We start from the raw sequence: 21,824 nt of genomic DNA, 5'->3' as shown, positions 1-21,824 counted from the left end.
TTTCTCTCAGATTTACCTCATTTGCAGTTTTCTCCTATCCCCCATGCTTGACACCTACTTCCTGGTTTGTCATCTGTCTACTGTCCCTTCATACCTTTAGGAAGTGAGATATGTCCTGACCTCAGCAGATCATGTGACACTAACCACGCCGCCTTGTTCTTACCCATGACCCGTGTGCGTCCTGTTTTACACGGCTCCGCTGCAGGACGTAACCAACAGCAACTAAATATCAAAACAGATTTACCACAGGGCGCAATGGTAGGCTAGCGACTTTAGTAAAAAAGCAGTGGTGGTATGGTACTTTGGGGAAAGTGATATAACAGCGATATCTGTTGGGCGGGATACATTTATATTAGGGGCACGACCCCTTTAACGGTGCATTCACATGACCGTAAGTGTTTCGCGGTACGCAAATTACAAGAATAGTACATGCTCTGTTTTTTTTTTTGTTTTTTTTTTTGGTGGGGCCATGGAGCGAGACAACAAATCAAAAAAGTATATTAGGAAGTTGTAGTACTTCTGGTTAAAGGGGTTCTCCAGGAATTAAAAAAATGAAAATACTATAAATATATTCACAAATATATTTCATTACTTAGAATGGCTTGTTTTGTCTGGGGAGCAATCATTAGGAGAAATTAAATGGCTGCTGTCCTATTAGTACACACAAAACCTGTCCTAATCACACAGGAGGACAAGTTACTTCACCGCAATGAGCCATAGTGCTGCCTCATCCTCTTCTCTGCTTGTCAGGAATCATGATCCTGAATACAGGTGAATCTCTGTGGGAATGGAGATAATGAGGAGACCTGAAAGGAGGGTGAGGTGTGGATAATGTGCAGCAGCACTTGATTACAGTCTCCATTGCCACAGCCCCACATTACCACAAGCTGTCCGTCCTCTCTATACTTCATGTCTCCTTATGAACTAGATTTCCCCCAGAGATTCAGCTAAAGTTCAGCTAAATCATCTGTATTCAGGATCATAATCCCTGCTAAGTAGAGAGGATGATGTTGTGTGATCAGGACAGGTTTTGTGTTAACTAATGGGACAGCAGCCATTTTGTTTCCACTGATGATTGCTCCCCAGACAAAATGAGCCATTATAAATAATAAAAGGTATTTGAGAATCTATTTATAATAAAGTAATATTTTAAATATTTTGATTTTCTTAATTTCCAGAGAACCCCTTAGTCGTCCAGTTATGTCTCTGAGACATCCTCTTTTAAGCATTATTTATTCAAAATCTTTTACTTGACCCTTCTTTCTAAGGAGTCCAGGTTAAGGCCTCCTGCACATGAACATGCTTCCCTTGGCCGTGCTGTGGACTGCAAATTGCGGTTCGCAATGCCCGGACACAGACCATGGGGCACCCGCATGCGGATCGCGGACCCATTCACTTGAATGGGGTTTGTGATCTGCATCCATAGGTCTGCACCTCAAAAAGATAGGACATGTTTTATCTTTTTGCAGACCCAGTCAAGTGAATAGGTCCGCATCCGTGATGCGGAATGCACACGGAACAATGCCCGTGTATTGCGGATCCGCATATGCGGTCCACAATACAGCAACGGGACACTTGCGGTCCTCTTGCATACGAACTTCATTTTTTTTTTTTCTCTGTTTACGTTCAGTTTTTTTTTTTTTTTTTTTTTTGCGCTCCATATACAAAACCATTCATTTCAATAGATCCACGAAAAAAAACGGAAGGTACTCGGTATGCCTTCCGTTTCTGTATTTCCGTTTTTCCGCTCCGTTCAAAGTTAGAACATGTCCTATTATTGTCCGCATAACGGACAAGGATAGAACAGTACTATCAGGGGCCAGCTGTTCCGTTCCGCAAAAAACGGAATGCACACGAACGTTATCAGTATTTTTTGCGGACCGCAAAATACTGAAAAAGCCATACGATCGTGTGCAAGAGGCCTAAGGGACATGCAATGTAAGGCTACTTTCACACTCTTGTTTGGTGCGGATCTGTCATAGATCTGCACAGACTGATCCGTTCAGATAATACAAATGTCTGCATCCGTTCAGAACGGATCAGTTTGTATTATCTTTAACATGGCCAAGACGGTTCTGTCTTGAACACCATTGAAAGTCAATGGAGGACGGATTTGTTTTCTATTGTGTCATAGAAAACGGATCCGTCCCCATTGACTTACATTGTATATCAGAACGGATCCGTTTGGCTTAGTTTCGTCAGACTGACACCAAAAAGCAAATGCTGCAAGCAGCGTTTTGGTGTCGCCTCCAAAGCGGAATAAAGACGGATCAGAGGCAAACTGATGCATTCTGAGCGGATCCTAATCTATTCAGAATGCATTAGGGCAAAACTGTTCCGTTTTTGGAACGCTTGTGAGAGCCCTGAACGGATCTCTCAAACAGAAAACCAAAACGCCAGTGTGAAAGTAGCCTAACATACTGTTTGGGGATGTCTTATAAAAATGACCTATTCCCTAATGATAACATCACTATAATCAGCTGATCGCTGCGGGAACCCCTCCCAGTAATAGCGGCCACTGCAGGGAAATATAGTATTGCAAGTCGGCCATTCCAATAAATTTGTTATGTTTGTCCGTCTTTTCTGTTACATATTTGTTATATAATTCACAACTGCACGCTGTTTTGTGGCTGTAAAACTCTTTGGCCATGTTTTGAAGCTTGCATGACACCAAGGGTGACAACATGTCTTCGAGACCTGTCCTGCATGTACCTTACATTGCGTTCTGTCTCTCATGTCCAGGCTGAGTTATGAGAGTGCAGTGTTTTTCATGCATGTGTATGTTTTCTTCTTTGTGGTATGTGGATGACTACTATGCTTTACATAATTGTCACATACCTGGAGCTTGAGTAAGAAACCCATTACTGAGCCATGTTGTAACAGCGGCCACGTTCTGCTCTAGAACTACGATGACCAATCTTCTGTATCTTGAGGATAATGCTATAACACATGGGGGGAGATTTATCAAAACTGGCTTAGTTGTCCGTAGAAACCAATCAAATTCCACCTTTCATTTTCCAAAGAAGCTCTGCAAAATGAAAGGTGGCATCTGATTTGGTTGTTAGGGGCCACTAAGACAGTTTTTCTTTCTATCAGTTTTGATAAATCTCCCCCATTTAGCATATTCTACACTTTATGTACTATTGTGAGACACCACTCAAGATTAGACACTACTTTTGTTGGCCCTCTTCCTGTTTAGAATAGACTACATGGGTGGATAGCACTGTTCATCCTGATCTTGTTAGTTCATCAATGAAGATTGAGGATTATGCCATTCAGCATCCATGGATGCTATGTGCACTACCATTGAAATCCACTTTCTGCTAGTTGTGTGGGACACCAGGATAAACTCTCAAAGTGATTGATTGTGTTAAATAAGATATGTCCTAAATGTCTGGGAGAGCAGGGACCCTGTGAACCCCTAGCTCCCTTTCCTTTTGAGCAAAGTTGTGGCGGAGGAGAAGCAGCAGAGAGTAGGCCAAGTGCTCAAGTCTATGGAAATCATGGGAACAGCCAAGTCACTGTGCTTGGCTTTTACACTATTTCCAATAGTCTACAACTCAGCTTGCCGTCTTTGTTTTCCTCCTCTCTAGGCAAACACTGACCACTTTGGATTGCTTAGTGGGGGCCACAATGCCCTCATTCTCCCTATAGGTTAGGGGTTCAGAAAAGTCTGTAACCAGAATAGCTACTCAAGCGTGCCCACAATACTGTAGACTTTGACCAGCTACTAGCCAGTTTAATTGAAATAAGAGCATAAAGCTAGGCACCAACAGCAAATTTTCAGTCTCGTTGACTATTTGGCTCCTGGGCCTTGTCTTCTCTTAGGCCGACACAGCCCTTTGGCATCTGCAGAACATCTATAATTTTTCTGCAGCAATTCTGTCCTATATTCCAGAATCTTCTGGATCAGACTGTGAGTCATACATCATGAAGACCACAGCCCTAAACAACCAACACTGAAGACTGGATGAACGTTGCGGTTAGATCAGCCCACACTTCCAAATAAATAGGATATGTGGCTTCTAAAACCAAAGCAGTTTTTGCCATATGAATTGAATTTGTGGCTGGAACTGTTTAGTTTACTCTTATGAGACCTCATTGGTTTATGGCATTCATCGCCTTCTGCTGAACCATCGCCTGCTTTGAAGATGTCATGACATTGAACTCTCCACATTGAGGCTCCCACTTGTGCATAAATCATCAATTCAGTTTTAAATTTCTTTATAATTTTGTGGTTAAGCAAATTAAAAGGATCCTGAGAAGAGTAGTAAACTAGACCCACTAGGAAGATCAAGCAAGAACTGTATATGGGTCTGGTTATATCTTAGTGGAGTGGGTTCACATAGGGGAGCTGGTTTGGCATAGGTTTTGATAAGAATGGGTAACTGATTGAAAGAAAATACATTTGACCCACAATCTATTGCAGTGAGAACTCTAGATGTATATAAGCAACACTGAGCAGAGTGGATTTTAATGACTAACCCTGACCGTACACTAGATAATTTGGACACCAAAAAGGACGATATACTGTAGATTATTTTCCTCCGTCCACCCTTTTTTAAATACAGATGAGCATGACCGATACTGAACTAAAGCAGATATCTGTCCAAAAGTTAATCTGCCTTGAAAGATTCAGCCTTCTGAATTCCATAAAGCCATTCCAAATCTGCGGGTTTATTTAATGGAGAAGTGGGAGAGAAACATTTACCAGGCACCTCTGGGGCTGCTTATCTCCTAGGTAAACCAAAGGGTTGTTGTGCAGGCTTGTGGTCTCCAACCTGTGGCTCTTCATCAATTGTAAAACTATAACTCCAATCTTATGGCTTTCGGTGCATGTTCAGAGCTGTAGTTTTACAGAAGGTTGGAGACCAGTGATCTAAAGTCTGCAAAGCCCCATAGATATGATTGTTTGCAGAGCACAGGAGCCATTACAGAACTGACTGGGACCTCTTTAGGAATGAGGGTCTGTTTGTACGTAGGGTTATAGCATTATAGCTGTGACAGATTTTAAAGAGCACATGTTGGCAGGATCAGCCCTATTAGACCTACAGATTAAAGTGATACCTGCCTTTTTATTATTTATGCAAATGAGTGCTTAAGTGCACTGAGGCGTGTGGCCAAAACTGGAAAATGAGGTGAACTTAAGTGGATAAGCCCCCACCACTTGGTGCACTGAGGCCATCATTTGCCTTTTTTTTTTCTTTTTTTCTTTTTTTCTTTCCTCCTCAGGAACCCGGCAAACAATTTTCACAAGATAGTTATGATTTTATCCAACAGGATCATCCCTACCAGCTAGTAAGCACCTAACGGGTGCTCTTTAAGGATGAAAAGCAAGTGTCCTAATAACTGAAACTGACTTTACGCTTGTATAAATAAACCTTGAGTGGTCAATCGGCATTTAAGGGGATTGTCTACTTCATATGTCCTACAGGGGCATATGTATGAGTTGTCCCATCTGTTGCTGATTTGAGGCTGTGGTTTGAAGGAGGATTACTGGATCTGACTTCAATTTCTCAGCCAATTCCTTTACCACAAGCTCTCTCCTCCCCGCTCCTCAGTTTCCTTTTTCTGCTAGGAGAGCGGGCTCTGCTTTCATTACTACTTGTAGATCCCAGGGGTTAGACATAATTTAGAGTTATGGTATATATGAGACCTCCCTGTAAATGTAGAAGGCGCCTGCATGGGGCACCACATGGACATGTTGGCAGGTTTTTGCTACCAGAAAACAGAAGACTAAATGTGATTTTTGTTCCTTAAAGTTGCATGTGCTCCGGAATCCCCGGCCACAGCTTTTCTGAAGTAGACGGCACACCGGTTATTGATAAAGCCAATATGTATAACACCCAGACCCTCCATTTATATGAAGACTCAGCTTCTTCCATACTAATTCTGTGAAGGCTGGTGGTGGTATTCATGTTTAGCTTAAAAACCAGATATGGTTTATCCTTTAGCATGAAAAGTTAATGAGGGAGATTTTATCAAAACTGGTGATAGGAAAACTCGTTTAGTTGCCCATAGCAACCAATCATATTTCACCCTTCATTTTTCTGGGCTCCTTTGGAAAATGAAAGGTGAAATCTGATTGGTTGCTTTGGACAACTAACCCAGTTTGATAAATCGCTCCCTATGTGTTTAGTCTATGTACAGCCTATACCTGAAATGTGTTTATTAAAAAACACTTGTGTTCCCCATGAAATAACCATGTTGAAGTATTTTTTCTGCATTGTGCTGTCCCCCTGTTATTACCCTGCAGCTGGGAGTCACAATTCCTCTTGTCCATAGATGTTACTACACAGTACCATCTGTCCAATCAGTCCTGACTGTCAGAGTATGTTAGAGACACAACCCATTAACTAGGGGAATGGGTAACATCTACTTGTAGATATAGTCCTATGTTTTCCACCCTATGTTTCGTCTTAAGCGTTTTGAGCTTAAGTCGACCCTCGTCCTTCTGAGGAGTAGCTCGCAACTCTTTGCTTTGTGTGATGAGATATGGTGACCTGTTATGGACAGCTGTGCAATTAGGGCAGTCTGATCCAGAGATGAGATTTCCAGATCCTTGAGTTATGGTGACCGGTCTTAGAGCATGTAAAATGTAGGTTTGTGGTAATAATCATGGTAACTCTCTTTACATTTACAGCCTCTGCCTTCTACAACCACGTCAGCCTCATGTACGGTTCTATATCTGAATTCTGCACGGTATCATCATGCCCAACAATGAAAGCCTGGTCAACGTGAGTACTCAATGTCCATGATTTTTTTTTTTTTTTTTTTTTTTTTTTTTACATGAATGAAAATGGACTCTCCTATCTCTCTATAGAAAATGTACCACTTATTGCATGTATAAGACATACAGCCAGATAGAACTGAACAGTTATAAAGATGCATCTTGCTCATAAAATCCTTTTCCCCATACTTTACCTCCATGTGTCTATTCTGTCCTAGAAGCAATGCATGGCGGCATACACAGCACCTGTAGGTCTAACTTTTAGGAATTGGGTGTACTGCTGTACAGGGTCCATGAACGTGGCAATGCTGACCCAATGCCTGTTGCGCGGTCTATGGAGATATATATATAATTATATAATTTTTATTTATTTTATTTTATGAAAAGCATTAAATTAAACATTAAGGGCTCGTGCACACGAACATATTTTGTTTCATTGTCCATTTTTATGGCCTGTATGCAGAACCATTCAGTTCAATAGGGCCGCAAAAAAAAACTGAAATGACTCCATGTGCATTCCGTTTACGTATTTCCTAATGTCAGTTCCGCAAAAAGATAGACCATTGCATAATAATAGGACATGTTCTAACACATGGACGGGTGAAATGCAGCCCCCTTTACAATCGCACAATACCTCTCTAGCTGCCAGTCGTTTTCCTGCTGATGGTGGCACTATAGGTCGCATTATCAGTCAATTATTAACTTATGGCCAAGGCCACGTGAAAACCTCATCTGTTGCTCCATGATGAAAGCAGTACAGGATTACAGGAGTAGATAATCCTGGGCGATGAAATGAATTGATTAATCTCCTTTCCAGTGGATATTGATCCTGGCCGTTTAAACCCCTGGATGCTGTGATCCATAGCGTCCTTGGCATTTAGGCAGTTAGACAAAGGAAGAGGCCAAGTTTTTTTTTCTCCACTGGCACCCTGTCATTGCAATTACAGGTGTCAATGCTTTGCCATGGCAGCAGGGGGCCTAATGAAGGCCTTCAGTCCTGCCATGACTATATGCCTATTAGGCTTCTGCCACAGACACAGCCTACTAGACAGCCTGTCACTGTTACAGTGATGGACTTTAAGGTATTGGTATAAAAAGTACATCAATGCATTATAAAAGCGATGTCCCCTAGTGCGACAATTTTTTTTTAATAAACGTTAAAAACGGTGGTCATGAATTTAAAAAGGTTTTCCAAGTCTTAAATACTGATTGTGGGGGTCTGCGCTGTCTGCTGAGGCCTTCTCCCTGCTCACCAAGCACATCGCTGTACATTGTGTGTCAGACCCCCATCAATCAGATACTGAGGATTAGTCATCAGTATTTAAGTCTCGAAAAACGCAAAAAATAATAGCAGAATAACTTATATTTCCATTATTGTCCCTAAAAAGTTAATAAATATATGTACCTGAAAATGGTGTAACTAAAAAGACAATTCACCCCACAGAAAACAAGCTCTCCTATGGTTACATCAATAGTAAAATAAATCCGTTAAAACCAGAAAAAGCTTTTTTTTTTCTTCCTTTTTTTGCAAAATTGTGCCAGTATGGCTATTTCCAGATGTCCGATAGTGGTGAATGGCGCGGTGGATGTGCTTGTGCAGTGCACTCTTCATTTACCAGTATGGGACTGAAAACAGCTGAGCACTCTTACTTGGCTATGATTGGAACTCCCATAACGATGAATATAGTGTACTCCTTCACTTTGGGGCCCCATCCTGGAGATAGGTTCAGGTCCCACCTCTAGGACCCACACCTATCTCACATTAAGGGCATATTCTGGTGCTATACCATCAATGTCTGAGATGGGCCAACCAAAATATTGCTAAATATATATCACATGCTCACTGCCTTTGAGGATAAAGGCTCCTCAAAGGGTATACTTTGTCCTGCTCTCCCCAGCCCCTACCTACTGATGTCAGCAGTTTAGCATAGTCAAAACTGCTGACAGACTCCCTTTCTGACTATATATAGTGAACGGTCAGAGGGAATAGGGCTTGACACGTGAAATGAATCTAGATTCTACAAAAGCTTCTCATGGTCACCCAATTATAGGGTTGCCATGTCAATCCAGGCATCCTCTGTTTAGGTGGCCTAAATTGTGGTATAGTTCTGTTGCCCTCTTGTGTTTCCAATCTGGGTGGGTACGGGGGTGAAATACGTGTACAAATCTTTTTAGTGACAGTTTATGGTTGGACTCATTGGGTCTTGGTTGTGAGTAGTGTTGAGCGAACTTGTGTTTTAGGTTCGGCGTCTAAAGTTCGGGTTCGGGTTATCGAAGTATCCTGTTATGGATTCCGCTACCACGGACTATAACGGAATTTAGAATCCATAACGGGATACTTCGATAACCCGAACTTTAGACGCCGAACTTAAAACACAAGTTCGCTCAACACTAGTTGTGAGTGATTTCTGTAGAACTTTTTGTCCCGAATAGTTGTATGCCATACAGCTATCATTCTCATATAAATCCCATAAAAGGAGAGACATAATCCCTTAGAATTTCTCTAGTAATGTGCTCTTTGTTTCATACGAATTCCTCCCCTTCCCCCTGGAAGAGCAATATTCTGCAGAAAGCGCAGAGCATTCTGATACTAAACATATACAAGCATAGGCCTGCACAGCTACTTCTGCACATAAGGAATCCGGCTGCACCTTTTTAAAGGATAAAAATTCCTTCTTTCTTGGCAGAAAGCCTGGTTTGAAGGGGGGAGTGAAAACATCATAAAATCTGTGCTAAATTTAACTGGATTCTCTCTGGACAGTTCCACTGTTTATTGGACCAATATAAACATTATAGAGAAATAGCAAGTCATGAAAATGTCGACACGGCCACATTTACAGTGAATTTATATCTTGTCTGAACCCAATAAATCACTTGTACAAATAATGAGGCTTGATGAAGTACGAGGGAGCACTGGAATGTCCTTGCACTAGAGCCCTCACATCCACAAAACTTCTAACTAGCTGATAGTTTGCAGGATGTAAGAGTTGCCACCATTAGTTTGCTCAACACAACCCACGCACAAAAACGCAGCAAACATAAAAACTCCCTCCAGATGTTGCAGTCGGTTGGCATCAAACTTAGGCCTTCATTGCTGACCACTCTTCTGTGAGCTTCCCAGTCCCTTTGGTAGCATCATCTGCTGTCCATCGTGCCCTTTGGTTTTGGCAGTGTAGCCTTAGGTCTCATGCACACGGCCGTAGCCATATTGCGGCCCACAAACAGCAGGTCCGCAATATGCAGGCACCGGCCATGTGCTCCCGGCATTATGGATGTGGACCCATTCACTTGAATGGGTCTGCAATCCGGAGCTGCGGTGCGGAACGGAGGCAATGGAACCCCACCATGGAAGCACTACGGAGAGTGCATGAGGCATAAGTAATAGGCTATTTGCTGCCACCTAGTCGTAACTGTAGGAAAAGGATGCAAGTACATTATAATAACCAGTTCTTAAACTGAATGTCCTCCCTTGGACGCCCTGTTTGAATTTATATTTAAACGGATTTGAAAGTCTGGAGAAACAATAAAATATGAGGTTCTCCAGCACCATTAAACATCACTTATGTATTTCAGATCAATTCCAATCATTACCCATGAATTGATCTGAAGTGTGTAAGGAGTGCTTTTATGGATACACATTCTTTCCTTTTTTTACTGTGAAGTTCCAGTAAAGATTCTAAATGTCATGATGCTGAAGAAGACTATATTTCTTCTCATCTCCATTTGATATCCGGATCTGGCCTGTTGCTACCTCCTCTGTGCATCGGATCTATGACACTTCCCCTGAAACGCTATGCGACACCATTTACCATGTGGCGGTGAGCAGTTGTAGATTTGGTTGCTGGATACAACGCTTCAGATCCCATAAATGCTAACATTCTTTCTGCCTGTGGCTGCCCATAGAGGGAGCTCTGGTTCCTAATCTACAGTATACTACTGTTATGTAATAATATCAGTAATAGGTGTATGCAGTAAGCTCCCCCTAGTGGTGGCTGTCAAATTTTTTGTTCAATGATGTATATGCAGGGGATTTAGAACTATATATCCGGAAAACTGCACATAGACCTCTGTCATGAGTAATGATTGAACACAGACTGTTTAACCTAATAAAATTATAAAAGGTTATCGTTCTCTTTAACCATTTAGAGAACATCATCTTAAGTGCTACACCCTAAGTATGAGCGCTAAAATTCAGTCTGCTTATTTCTGAGTTCCTGGTTCTACAGAGAGATTGCAGATCCTGCTAAGCTGCATTCTTATGAATGACAGTAAAATGGCTCCCTACCCCTTGTTTTATTGACAGACGAGATACTTTTTCATCCTCACCATTTTCACCAACCTATAACAGGGTTGTGTCAAAGGCACATAGAGGCAGAAAGCATAAGGTCCGCTTGCCCTAAAGAACTTGAGGCAGGCCAGTTGTACTTTAAAACCAGATTCCAGTGGGTTTCCTGACCCGAGTTTCTTCTTCTTCCTACTAATTAAACATTAGGCTTGGCGTCATGTTGATGTTTATAACAGGAAGTCTTGTAAAGGGGACAGGCCCACTAATGGAATCCAGTTTACTGACAAGAAATGTCAAACTTTCTGGTCTTCAAGAGACCTCTATGTACACATTAAGTCGCTGTGCAGGTTTAGGTCAGGGAGTGGGTGCTCTATCAAGTTTTAATGACTCTTTAGATGTTGGTGTTTGTCTAGTTTTTATAAGTTCTAACGTGGAGGACATAACACTTGTGGGTGGCCAAGATTAGAAACAAGGGTGTGACCATATAGGTGGTATTTTTTTTTGGGGGTGGGGGGGGAATCAAAAGCATACCCTTTTTTCTAGTCCTGGACAACGTTTTTAAACTATGCTCCCCTACAAACACACAATAATTATTATTATAAGACCCCCACTTTAGTTTTCTCTTGTCTATTTTCATATCGCCCTCCTCTCCCAAAGCAGGCAGGGTATACAGGTGAAAATTGAAAAATTAGAATATCGTGCAAAGTTAATTTATTTCAGTAATGAAACTTAAAAGGTGAAACTAACAGTATGAGAGACTCATTACATGCAAAGCAAGATATTTCAAGCCTTTGGGGTTTCATAAGCTGTAAGCCATAATCCTCCAAATTATAACAGTCACAATTTTGAGGAACCCTTTGCTCAGGGGGATATGGATTAATTAGCCGACTAGAGTGTGACACTTTGAGCCTAGAACATTGAACCTTTTCACAAAATTCGAAATTTAAGCTGCATTAATGCAATGCCTTTTAATTTGCATTACTGAAATAAATGGACTTTTGCACCATATTCTAATTTTCCGAGTTTCACCTGTATATGTTAAGAAATGAGTGGTGATTAGGGTTTTCAAGTTTGGCATACAAGGTTCGGGTTATCTAAGAATTCTGCTATGGATTCTGCTACCACAGACCATAAGTTATGGTCTGTAGTAGAGGAATCCAAAACGGAATTCTTAGATATAACCCGAACCTTGTACGCCAAACTTGAAAACAAAAGTTCGCTCATCCCTAGTGGTGATGTAAACCTAGGAAGGAAGGAAGGAAGGAGCCCGTTTTTAATTTTTGACTTTGGACCTCCTCTCCTATGAACCCACAGACCTAACTCAAAATGTAGAGTAATATATGCTTGCCATATGATTTAAGTGTAATATCGGTCATGACTGACAGCCTGTACAATTGGTTTGCACAGCTGTAGCGATCCGCCTGTCTCAGGTTTCTCAAGTCTTCAGCAAAACGAGCAACAGTCTGCCATTCTCTATCTCTTACTGCCATATTAACTAGAATAAAGGTAGGTAAGGAACTATTAAAATTACAAAGGCAGGATTGTCCCTCTAATTGTCCTTATATTAGACCAGATTAGGCTGCCAGTTGCAGTAATTTTAGCTGAAAATCTATGACACTTGTTTCCCCGAGGTGCTTGGATTTGGGAAATCCAATGTTACGCTCGCCTGTGTAGGAGGCATGCAAACACTGCCTTGTTTATATAAAGTTGCCATGTAACATGTATACACAGAAACAGCTGACATGGGCCTGAGGGACGTATAATTAGCTCCCAGTGCACCTGCTTCCCTCTCCTCCAGGAATTGAACTGGTCTAAGGCACGCACCATCTTCTCATTTGAGCTTTTATTTGTGTCGGATACTAAAACTTCAGTCAAATGCACACAGTTAATACCACAATTAAGTTTACATTGCAACATGGGTGGTCTACTGAATGGCCTTGAAAGACGGAAGACAATTAACATGACCTGACAGGGAAAACAGTAGATAGCTGCTAGTCAACACATCTCCTAATGACATTACCACTAAAAGACCCATGAAGTACATATAAGGGACGGGGGGACCTTCCTCTCGGCCTAAGCCTTGTGTGGTTTTACCTATCACTCTAACATTCCTTTCTGCAAAAAATTGTAGAACATGGTCTAATATAATATATAACCATGTAGCGAGTATAGGATCTTAGTATTTATTTATTTTTACAGCTTCACTTTCTCTTTATACACATATTGTTTATTGCTATTTTATTGGTTTTGATGATGACTTGCATGGCTGCCATTTTACAAAAAATAAGAATAGACCTGCGCAAAAAGGAGCAAAAATTCTCCTAATCTTTCCTTTCAACTATCTTTCCCTGGAAGGCATTTCTTTCAAACTGAGACATGAGGCACATTCTACAGTGAGCCTTAGCTCTGACTGCTAGATCACTTAAGTAAGGGTCATTTTGAAATTTTGGAAGCCATTCTGAAGCTTAGTTTAACAAAAATGGGATCAGGAAACTGCCACTGGTGTGCTCCTATATATATCTAATTACCAGTTTGGATGTAAGATTATCTATTCTAAAATTGTGAGGCGCCAGTGCCTGTGGCTGGCCACAACCGCGGAGATCAAAAATGTTCATTTAAAGCTGGACAGACAATCTGTCACATAATATAAAACAGACAAACATGATGCTTGTGACTTCCACTTACAATTGGAGGGGAGGTGTTGATGCCCTGAAAGAAGATCCCTGTGTTATCCTTACTAATCATGGCCATACACATCAATAAACATCAGCTAGATCTTGTTGGAATTGGATGAGGGTGTACTGAGGAGATAAGCTTCTAAGATAAGTTGTAGTGTAAAGGTCCTTTTACACAGGCTCAGGATCTGGGCAATTATCAGGACCAGGCGTTCATATGAACATCATAGAAAGGGATCTCCTTGAGGCTTGGTCGAAGTGGCCAGGGTTAACTATATTTTGTGTTCTACTGAGGAACAAACGGAGGGGGAGGCTCCTACTGAAGCCAGTTGTCTCACAGTCAGACACAGGATTGTGAAGAGGACATAGAAGATTTCTTTATATATTTCTCTGTTTTAATTGCCATGTATTGCAAAATAGGATCAATGGCGTTCAGTAGATTATGGGAGGAACTGCTGGGATATATATATATATATATATATATATATATATATATATATTTTTTTTTTTCATATTCTAGCAACACAATCGGTATTCAGATATGCGATCTGTGTTGAGAAATGCATTTCCAGTTTATGGTAGGGCTGCAACTGTGATCAGCTTTGTAGAGTGTGAGCCATTGTGCTCCAGACCAAAGTATGCCGTAGTAAGTTCCAAAAAGAAAGCAATGGATCACTTGACAGTGTGGAGATGATAGAGGAATTTGTCTTTAGAGGAAATGTCACGGTTGTGGAGAAAGGACATGAAGTTCTAGCTTCACTGTTTATGGTTTATAATTTGGCTTTGACTTCTGTATACTTCTAAAACTGTCAACATTTACGCCCACGACACGAATGAAGAGTCTGGTTCCGTACATAATAAAGCGGTACGGACCACTGAGGGGAAATTCAATTTAAAGGGGTTGTCTAGTTTCAAATACTTTTTTAAAACCCTGCTAGGGCATTCAGAGGTAAGAGATGGGAGTCAATCATTCAAGATTTCATCAATTAGGCTGATAAAAAGTGCAGCTATAGCCTCTCATTGCAGGACCCAGTATGTCTGTACATTACATGAACAGCTCATTTACATCAATGGCCACAATGTAATGCTACACTTTCCCCACTAGTGGCGCTGTAGGGGAATTAAACAGTTGGTGCTGGGTTCTGCAGATAACAACTGATTGTACAGGATCCATGCAGCAGGGTATGACACCTATTCCTTTTGACTCCTCCATACACATGCTACCACATGGTTTCAATGGATAGAAGGGAGTTATTTGCTGCCAAACACCTGTGGCTACAGCTTATCCTACCTGGCTGAGAACCAAAGTATCGGGCATGTTGAAGTAGAATGAGCCCAACTCTTCTTCCTCATGACATCTCCTGTTGTGGGAGAGTGAAAAGTCCTCTATACACATTAGATGTGTGACAAGTATTAATGTATATGGCCATTTGTATCTGAAAAATCTGGGTGACAGCCAGTAGTGTGGCTACCATTATAGCTTGTCAACTAGCTTTTACAGACTCTGAAATGGTGATTCGACTTACCCTCACTGCCCCTGTATATTTAGTAGCACTGCCTAACTAGTCAGTTTTGCTTTTCAAATCATAGAAAAGTTATGTAGCCGTTCCTATGGGATATAAAATGAAGATCAAGTTAGTTGTAAAGAGGTATCTCCCTATTAAACAGAACCATCTCTCTAGCGCCACCTTGTGGAAGTTGCTTCCTATGAGTCAAAATCTGACTTTTTAACTAAGCCCTGGAATATATATGACAAAGGAATATAGCCAAGCCAAATATATGGCTATGGATGGATATTTGGCCTGGCAATATTCCCTTGTTATATACCAAAGCTTAGTTAAAAAAGTTGGATTTTCACTCCTAGGGAGCCACTTTCACAAGGTGGAGCTAGCGGGATCGTTGTCCTTAATTGGTAAATACCTCTTTGCATATTGTTTTCCCATGGAGCATTGTCAAGAAGTCTCCCTACCATGGACCACTTCCAGTAAGTCTCCATACAGGGCTGGTCTATCTAAGGACATCCAGTACCCCGCCCAAGATCAAGTTTATCGCGTAGCTTTCCCAGAAACCTATATCAGTTAAGAAACTGTTAGACATGCATTTCATATCGATGGAGATTTGGTTGCTAGGATATCCTCTAATTTCTGGACTGCACCCCAGATCTCAGTGCAGGCGTTACTGTACGTGCTCTGTTCTGTTCCATAGAAATGAAAGGGAGTTATGGAAACCATATGAGTGTTCTTAGAAAGTGTGCGCCTCCATTGTGCGTGGATGACAGGTGGCTCCTAAGCAGCCAGTAAACCCAAACTTTGTCGCCTTTCACATACATTCTGTATGTCACATGGCAAATACAGCATTGCCTGGATGATTGCCGTTCTCCGGAACATTTTTCCTGTTATCGTTATAAACTTTATTCAAGTTTTTCCCACGTTATTGCTCACATCACTGGATTCAATGGGGCCGACCTTTGTAGTTTTCTGTCTGAATTTCTACCCTGGAAAGTGGTATTAAATCACAGTCATTGATACTAAGATCTCAGTGATTGGCTGAATGGTAGCTTGTGTTTGTCTATGGATCTTATTTTGAGTCAGTCGCACCTCCATGTCCTAAAATAATGATCTAGTAGGAGAGAGAAAGTTTAGAAAGGAAATAATTTCCAAATTCTTTTCAATTACCTGTTATCTAAACCTGTGAAGTATAAGTTTGGCAAACACCGTTCAACATATAATTATATTGTCCTTGAAAATTCCTTTAATCCAATATCAGTGGAACCTTATAGGCGCTGGATTATGAAATATTCTGATTACTGGATGTTTGTAGAGATGTATATAAAAATCACACTTGTATTTACGTGTGTGTTTGCCCCAAGTGTGGTAAGGGTACCTACCTATCATGACCCACCCCTGCCTTCCCATCAGTGATTGACACCTTTCTCCCTATGCACAGTAATACGAGATAACTCAATCATCGGAGAGAGTCGGAGGTATCTCCAGAACTCATGGATACATGGCCTCCTTCACAGCATGATGTCGGCTAGTAAATGCTAAAGTCCTCAGATACTACATCATATACAGAGACCACACTGGAATCAACATACCTGTCTCTTAGGCCTCATGCATGCGACCTTATCTGTTTTGGGGGCAGAAAATCATGAATCCCAGCATGCCGACAATTTTTTTTAATTTTTTTTACTTCTGTCCTATCCATTTCTGCAAGATGGACAAGAATAGGCCATCAATATTAGATCGTGGGGTGGTCTGACACCACATACCCTCCACGATCAACTATTATTTTGTAGATCCTGTGCTAGCCTCTGTCCACTGTGTATTGGATGCAGCTGGTAACCACAGTGCTGCTCCCATTCACTACAATGGGACTATCATGGCCGTTACCAGCTCCGTACACTACATAGTGGACAGAGCTGTGTAGTTCTTGCGCTGAAGCTACAAGGTAACAGTTGATCGTGGGGGGTGCAGGGAGTCGGACCCCCACCGATCTTGTGCATCAATATCAAAATCTTTGATAATCCCCTGCTTTGCTAGAAGGATCCACATTGCATGTTAAATTTGATGCAAAGCCCATATCTTGTTCAAGAGCTTCATGTTTTGCATGTTTGTGTCTCCAGGCAGATTCAGTGGACGGATGAGAAAGGGCGGAAGAGAAAATGCTCAGGCCCGCAATACGCAGACTATGCCGCCAGCATCGTTCAGAAAATCCTGACGGATGAAGACTTGGTTCCTACCAAACAAAGTGAGTAAAACATCTCTCCCTATAGGCCCCCTTCACACTGGCATCGCGGGTGAGGGCTGGATGCGTTCAGGGCACGCAAGTTCAGTCAGTTTCGGCTGCGATTGCGTTCCGTTGCTCAGTTTTTTTTCCGCGTGATTGCAATGCGTTTTCCATGCGCGTGAGAAAAAACTGAATGTGGTACCCAGACCCGAACCCGGATTTCTTCACTGAAGTTCGCGCTTAGTGTTCTGTAGATTTTATTACTTTCCATTATAACATGGTTATCATGGAATATAATAGCATTCTTTAATACAGAATGCAAAATTCCAATGTCAATTCAGGGTTAAAAAATAATAAAAACATTACTCGCCTCATCCACTTGATCGTGCAGCCGGGATCTTCTGCGCGATCAAGTGGATAAGGGGAGTTATGTTTTTATTATATTTTTTAACCCTCAATTGACGTTATACTTAGCATTCTGTATTAAAGAATGCTATTATTTTCCATTATAACCATGTTATAATGGAAAATAATCAAGTAAATTGGGTCCTGGGTCATACATCCCTCGTCTCCTTAGCTACCAGGCGTGAAAATCGCACCGCACTTGCTTGCGGATGTGATACGATTTTCACGCAGCCCCATTTACTTCTATGGGGCCTGCGTTGGTTGAAAAACGCACACTATATAGAGCATGCTGCTATTTTCACGTAACGCACAAGTGATGCGTGAAAAACATTGCTCATGTACACAGCCCCATAGAAATGAATGGGTCGGGATTCGTTGCGGGTGCGATGCGTTCACCTCCCGCATTGCACCCACGCGGAAAACTCACCCGTGTGAAAGAGGAGCACAGGACGGTTCTGTGTAATGTCATGTCAAATACAGAGCACATCATTGAAGCTGTGTTTATAGGAATAACATGACATAACTGCAGCCTCCGGCACATTTTCCATTGACTGTAATGAATTATCCCAATGATGGCATTCATAGGCAGCGATCCTGATTATATTATGCCTATAATGTAATATCAGACAAGCAGATCACACATAAGGGGTTGGATGTTTTTGACTATCCCTTTTGACAGAAGGGTTCCCGAAAAATTAGCTGTAATGTATGGGAAACATGTCGGCAAGTGCAGCGTCTCCACAGCTGAAGCTAGATTACTATATAAAAGACTATCTGTTACATACACAAATGTGATGAGAAGATGACCACAGATGGCCGCCTTTGAGTTTAGCCACAGTGCCAAACCTGATCTCATCAATATCGGCCACCTGCCTGGCCCCTGGCACTTGGTCTTTATAACCAGATTGCTCTTTGTTAGAGATCAGAGTAGCAAATCTATAGCAATGAATTGGCAACGCTTTGTTCAAAGTGGTGGGGCTCCCTTTAAGAAAAGGAACCTAATTCTGAAGTAGTAATCCTCTTACACATGTTGGGTGTTATATTTGCCATATTTCAAAGATTAATGGAAGATGCCTGAAGCTGTAGTCTGGAGTAGGAAACCCACTTTCAGATACCTTGTTCCCAATTACTAGAGGACAACCCCTCACTGGAGGTCCTAGCAGGTCCATGGATTACACAGGCAGCCGGTTGATTTCAGTGAGCACTGTGTAATGCTTTATTTCGCTGCAGGAAAATAGAACACTTTTTACCCAGTATATCCACAGATTACACCTGATTACTGATGGTCCAAACAGTGTGACACCCTGTGATCAGTGTATTGTCTGTAGATCCCCATAACAGACAGACATTTTCCAAAGTGGAGATCCCCTTTACACTTGCATCATGAATTGAACTTGATTCACTTGGAATAAAAGTAATTTTTTGTGTGTGTGGCTGTAATGTGGACTGAGTCTGACTGAGACCTTAGATAGAAGTCAGTCCAATTAACCTTTTGAAGTTCTAGCTCCCCCGATCCACCCCATAAACTTGCACAAGCATGCATATTTTATTAAGGAGAGGGATGTAAGCCACAGACTACCCTAGCAGAGTTTATCTTCCGACATATCCCTCATTCCCCCTGACAGCTGGATTGTCTGCCCCCATGACCATCATTGGTGGATCCCACTAAATACAGCGAGTTTAGCCGTATGAGGCACCATTTGTTCACAGTGCATTTTCAGAAACAAAATGTACAGACAAAATTCATTTTGTAGAATTCTATGTCACAAATTACATTTTGTGTGACATTAAAATTCTGTTTGACAAATGGCGCCCCATAGTTCACAATAGGAACAAACAGCCTACATGCTTCCTTTTGTTACACAATGTAATTCTGTGTGCAGAAGATTTTTGATTCTGTGTGACAAAATGCCATTTTATGTCACAAAAACTAAAGCTGTGCCACAAAATGCAATTCTGTTAATTTTGTGACACAAAAGGAATTATGTGCCACTAAATGAATTCCATGTAACAAAATCCCATTCTGTGCGAAAAAATTACAGAAATTAAGTCTGTCACAAAATAGGTCTGTGTCACAAAACCATTTCTGTGTCGCGTTATGAATTGTGTGTCACAAAATAATGTTCTGTGCGACAAAGATTTTTGTAAAGGCCAAATGAATTCTGTGATTACTACACAGAACACATTTTATATCACAAAATACACGGCAAACAAACGGCACCCCATATAGCAGACACCTCTCTCATTTGTATAGTCCTATTAATTTGGTGATCACTCGATCTAAAAAGGGATATCCAATGAGACAGGTTCACTCCTAATGGATACTTCTCTTTTTGTCTGCTTGAATTTTTTTGGTACTCTTACCCATTTGTTCTTAATTATTAAAACGTCACTTTGTAATTTCTTTTCTTTAGGTAAAGAGTTTTCAAAGTCCTTCAGACCAGCCATCCAGAAAACCTTCCGGCTTCTTTTTCACCTCCTGGGCCACATCTACACCTGTCACTTCAGAACGGTGGTGAACCTTGAACTGCATCCCCATCTTAACACCCTGTACCTGCACCTTCTCCTCTTCTGTGCAGAATTTCACCTTCTTGATTCCAAAGAAATGTCCTTAAGTGAAGACTTAACCACAGCCTTGATACATGGCAGCCCACCTCCCCGAACCTCAGGAGGCCACTCCCGTAACACTTGAACCAACCCCATAGATAGGTCCCTATCTTTTCTATGTATACTGCCACCAAGACTTGTTACCGTATGAATATTTTAAAATCTGTAATAGTTTTGTGTAATCTAATATTTGGCGTGGCACCTTGAGCACAACTTCTGATCGCCAGACTAAAGGTTACAAAGTACAACAATAGACGTGTCGCAGAGCATTTTTGGACATGCGTATGAAGGCGGCTTGCTGCATAGCACAGAACTGGTTCGAGCTGACTGTACACCAAGGGACCCACCAAGTGCATGAAGCAGAAAACAAATGAGCGTGCATCGATTCACAAGATCTGCTAAGACAAGCAAAGGACGGACAGGGTTCGCAAAGACATTTTATGTTACCAGGCAGAAGAGGGTTTCTATGGGCGATGGTGTTTCGTGCTACCAACACTGGATGACATAGACTTTTTTTTATGTCAATTTTACTAAGGTCAGAATCTCCAGAATGGGCACTTTTTTTCTTTTAATCAAGGGTTTTTTGTGTATTTTTATTTTTATTTTATTTTTTATAAATAACAAGCATATTTTAATTTAATTATTCATGGATAATGGATAGTACTGACAGTTACATGTATATTTTACTTCAGGGGATATGTTACTTTTTCTTAAGAAAAAAAAAACGCACTTAACTTTTGTAATTTATTCATTTAAGTAAAAAAAAAAAAAAAAAAATGCATTTACTTTATATAAAAAATCTAAACCTATACGTGTTTGAGCTGTTTCACTTGTCATTGAACCGTGCCAGGGTATCTCACCTTGTACATCAGTCCATCAGACTCTTGGAAAAGACTGTCTGGACCTTTAGGCCTGTTATTGTATTAGAACCTTGACCTACGGGAGGATTCTTTAGTACCCTAGTGGACTGTTCTGATCTTTCTGGAGTCCACTTTTATTGTCGATGGACCTTTGCACCAGTACCTGGGTACGCTACCATATTTCAGCCAGATTGTGGAGCAAAGTAGGGTTCAATCTGATATGCACAACTACTTTTCTGAATGAGAACTTGCTGGTGATCAGCTGATGGCAGTGTGCCTGGCACCAGTTATCACAAAACAAACATTGTGTGGATGCGTAATTCTGTTGCCTTTCAGGGGAAGTGTATTATATGAATGGGTTAACATATAACACATGGCCAGGCATTTTCCAGAGTGAAGACTACCCTGGGTAATTGAGGGCAGTCCCAAGTGGGATACTGTATGCTCTAATTCCAAAGGCTTTCTTTAAAGCGATACTCCAGAGAAATGTATTATTCTCATGCCCAACAGAGCAAAATTTATACCAGGAGTAC

At 41.3% G+C, this 21,824-nt stretch overlaps 1 protein-coding gene across 2 annotated transcripts in view; it reads left to right on the top strand.

Moving 5' to 3' along the window:
• Window positions 1-21,185, top strand: part of LOC122926686 (MOB kinase activator 2-like) — a 38,944-nt gene extending 17,759 nt beyond the window's left edge. The window contains exons 4-6 of one of the 2 annotated variants that reach the window (XM_044278148.1): window positions 6,644-6,737; window positions 17,316-17,440; window positions 20,239-21,185. In XM_044278148.1, coding sequence (XP_044134083.1) covers window positions 6,644-6,737; window positions 17,316-17,440; window positions 20,239-20,516 — 497 coding nt within the window. In that variant the 3' untranslated portion in view covers window positions 20,517-21,185. The remainder of the gene's footprint in view (window positions 1-6,643; window positions 6,738-17,315; window positions 17,441-20,238) is intronic. The other variant, XM_044278147.1, reaches the window with a different exon arrangement.
• The last annotated feature ends 639 nt before the right edge of the window (window positions 21,186-21,824 follow it).

The sequence above is a fragment of the Bufo gargarizans genome, chromosome 2, assembly GCF_014858855.1.
Source record: "Bufo gargarizans isolate SCDJY-AF-19 chromosome 2, ASM1485885v1, whole genome shotgun sequence".
Classification (NCBI taxonomy): Eukaryota; Metazoa; Chordata; class Amphibia; order Anura; family Bufonidae; genus Bufo; species Bufo gargarizans.
The sequence above is the reverse complement of the archived record's forward strand: the minus strand, read 5'-3'. Positions and strand labels throughout refer to the sequence as shown.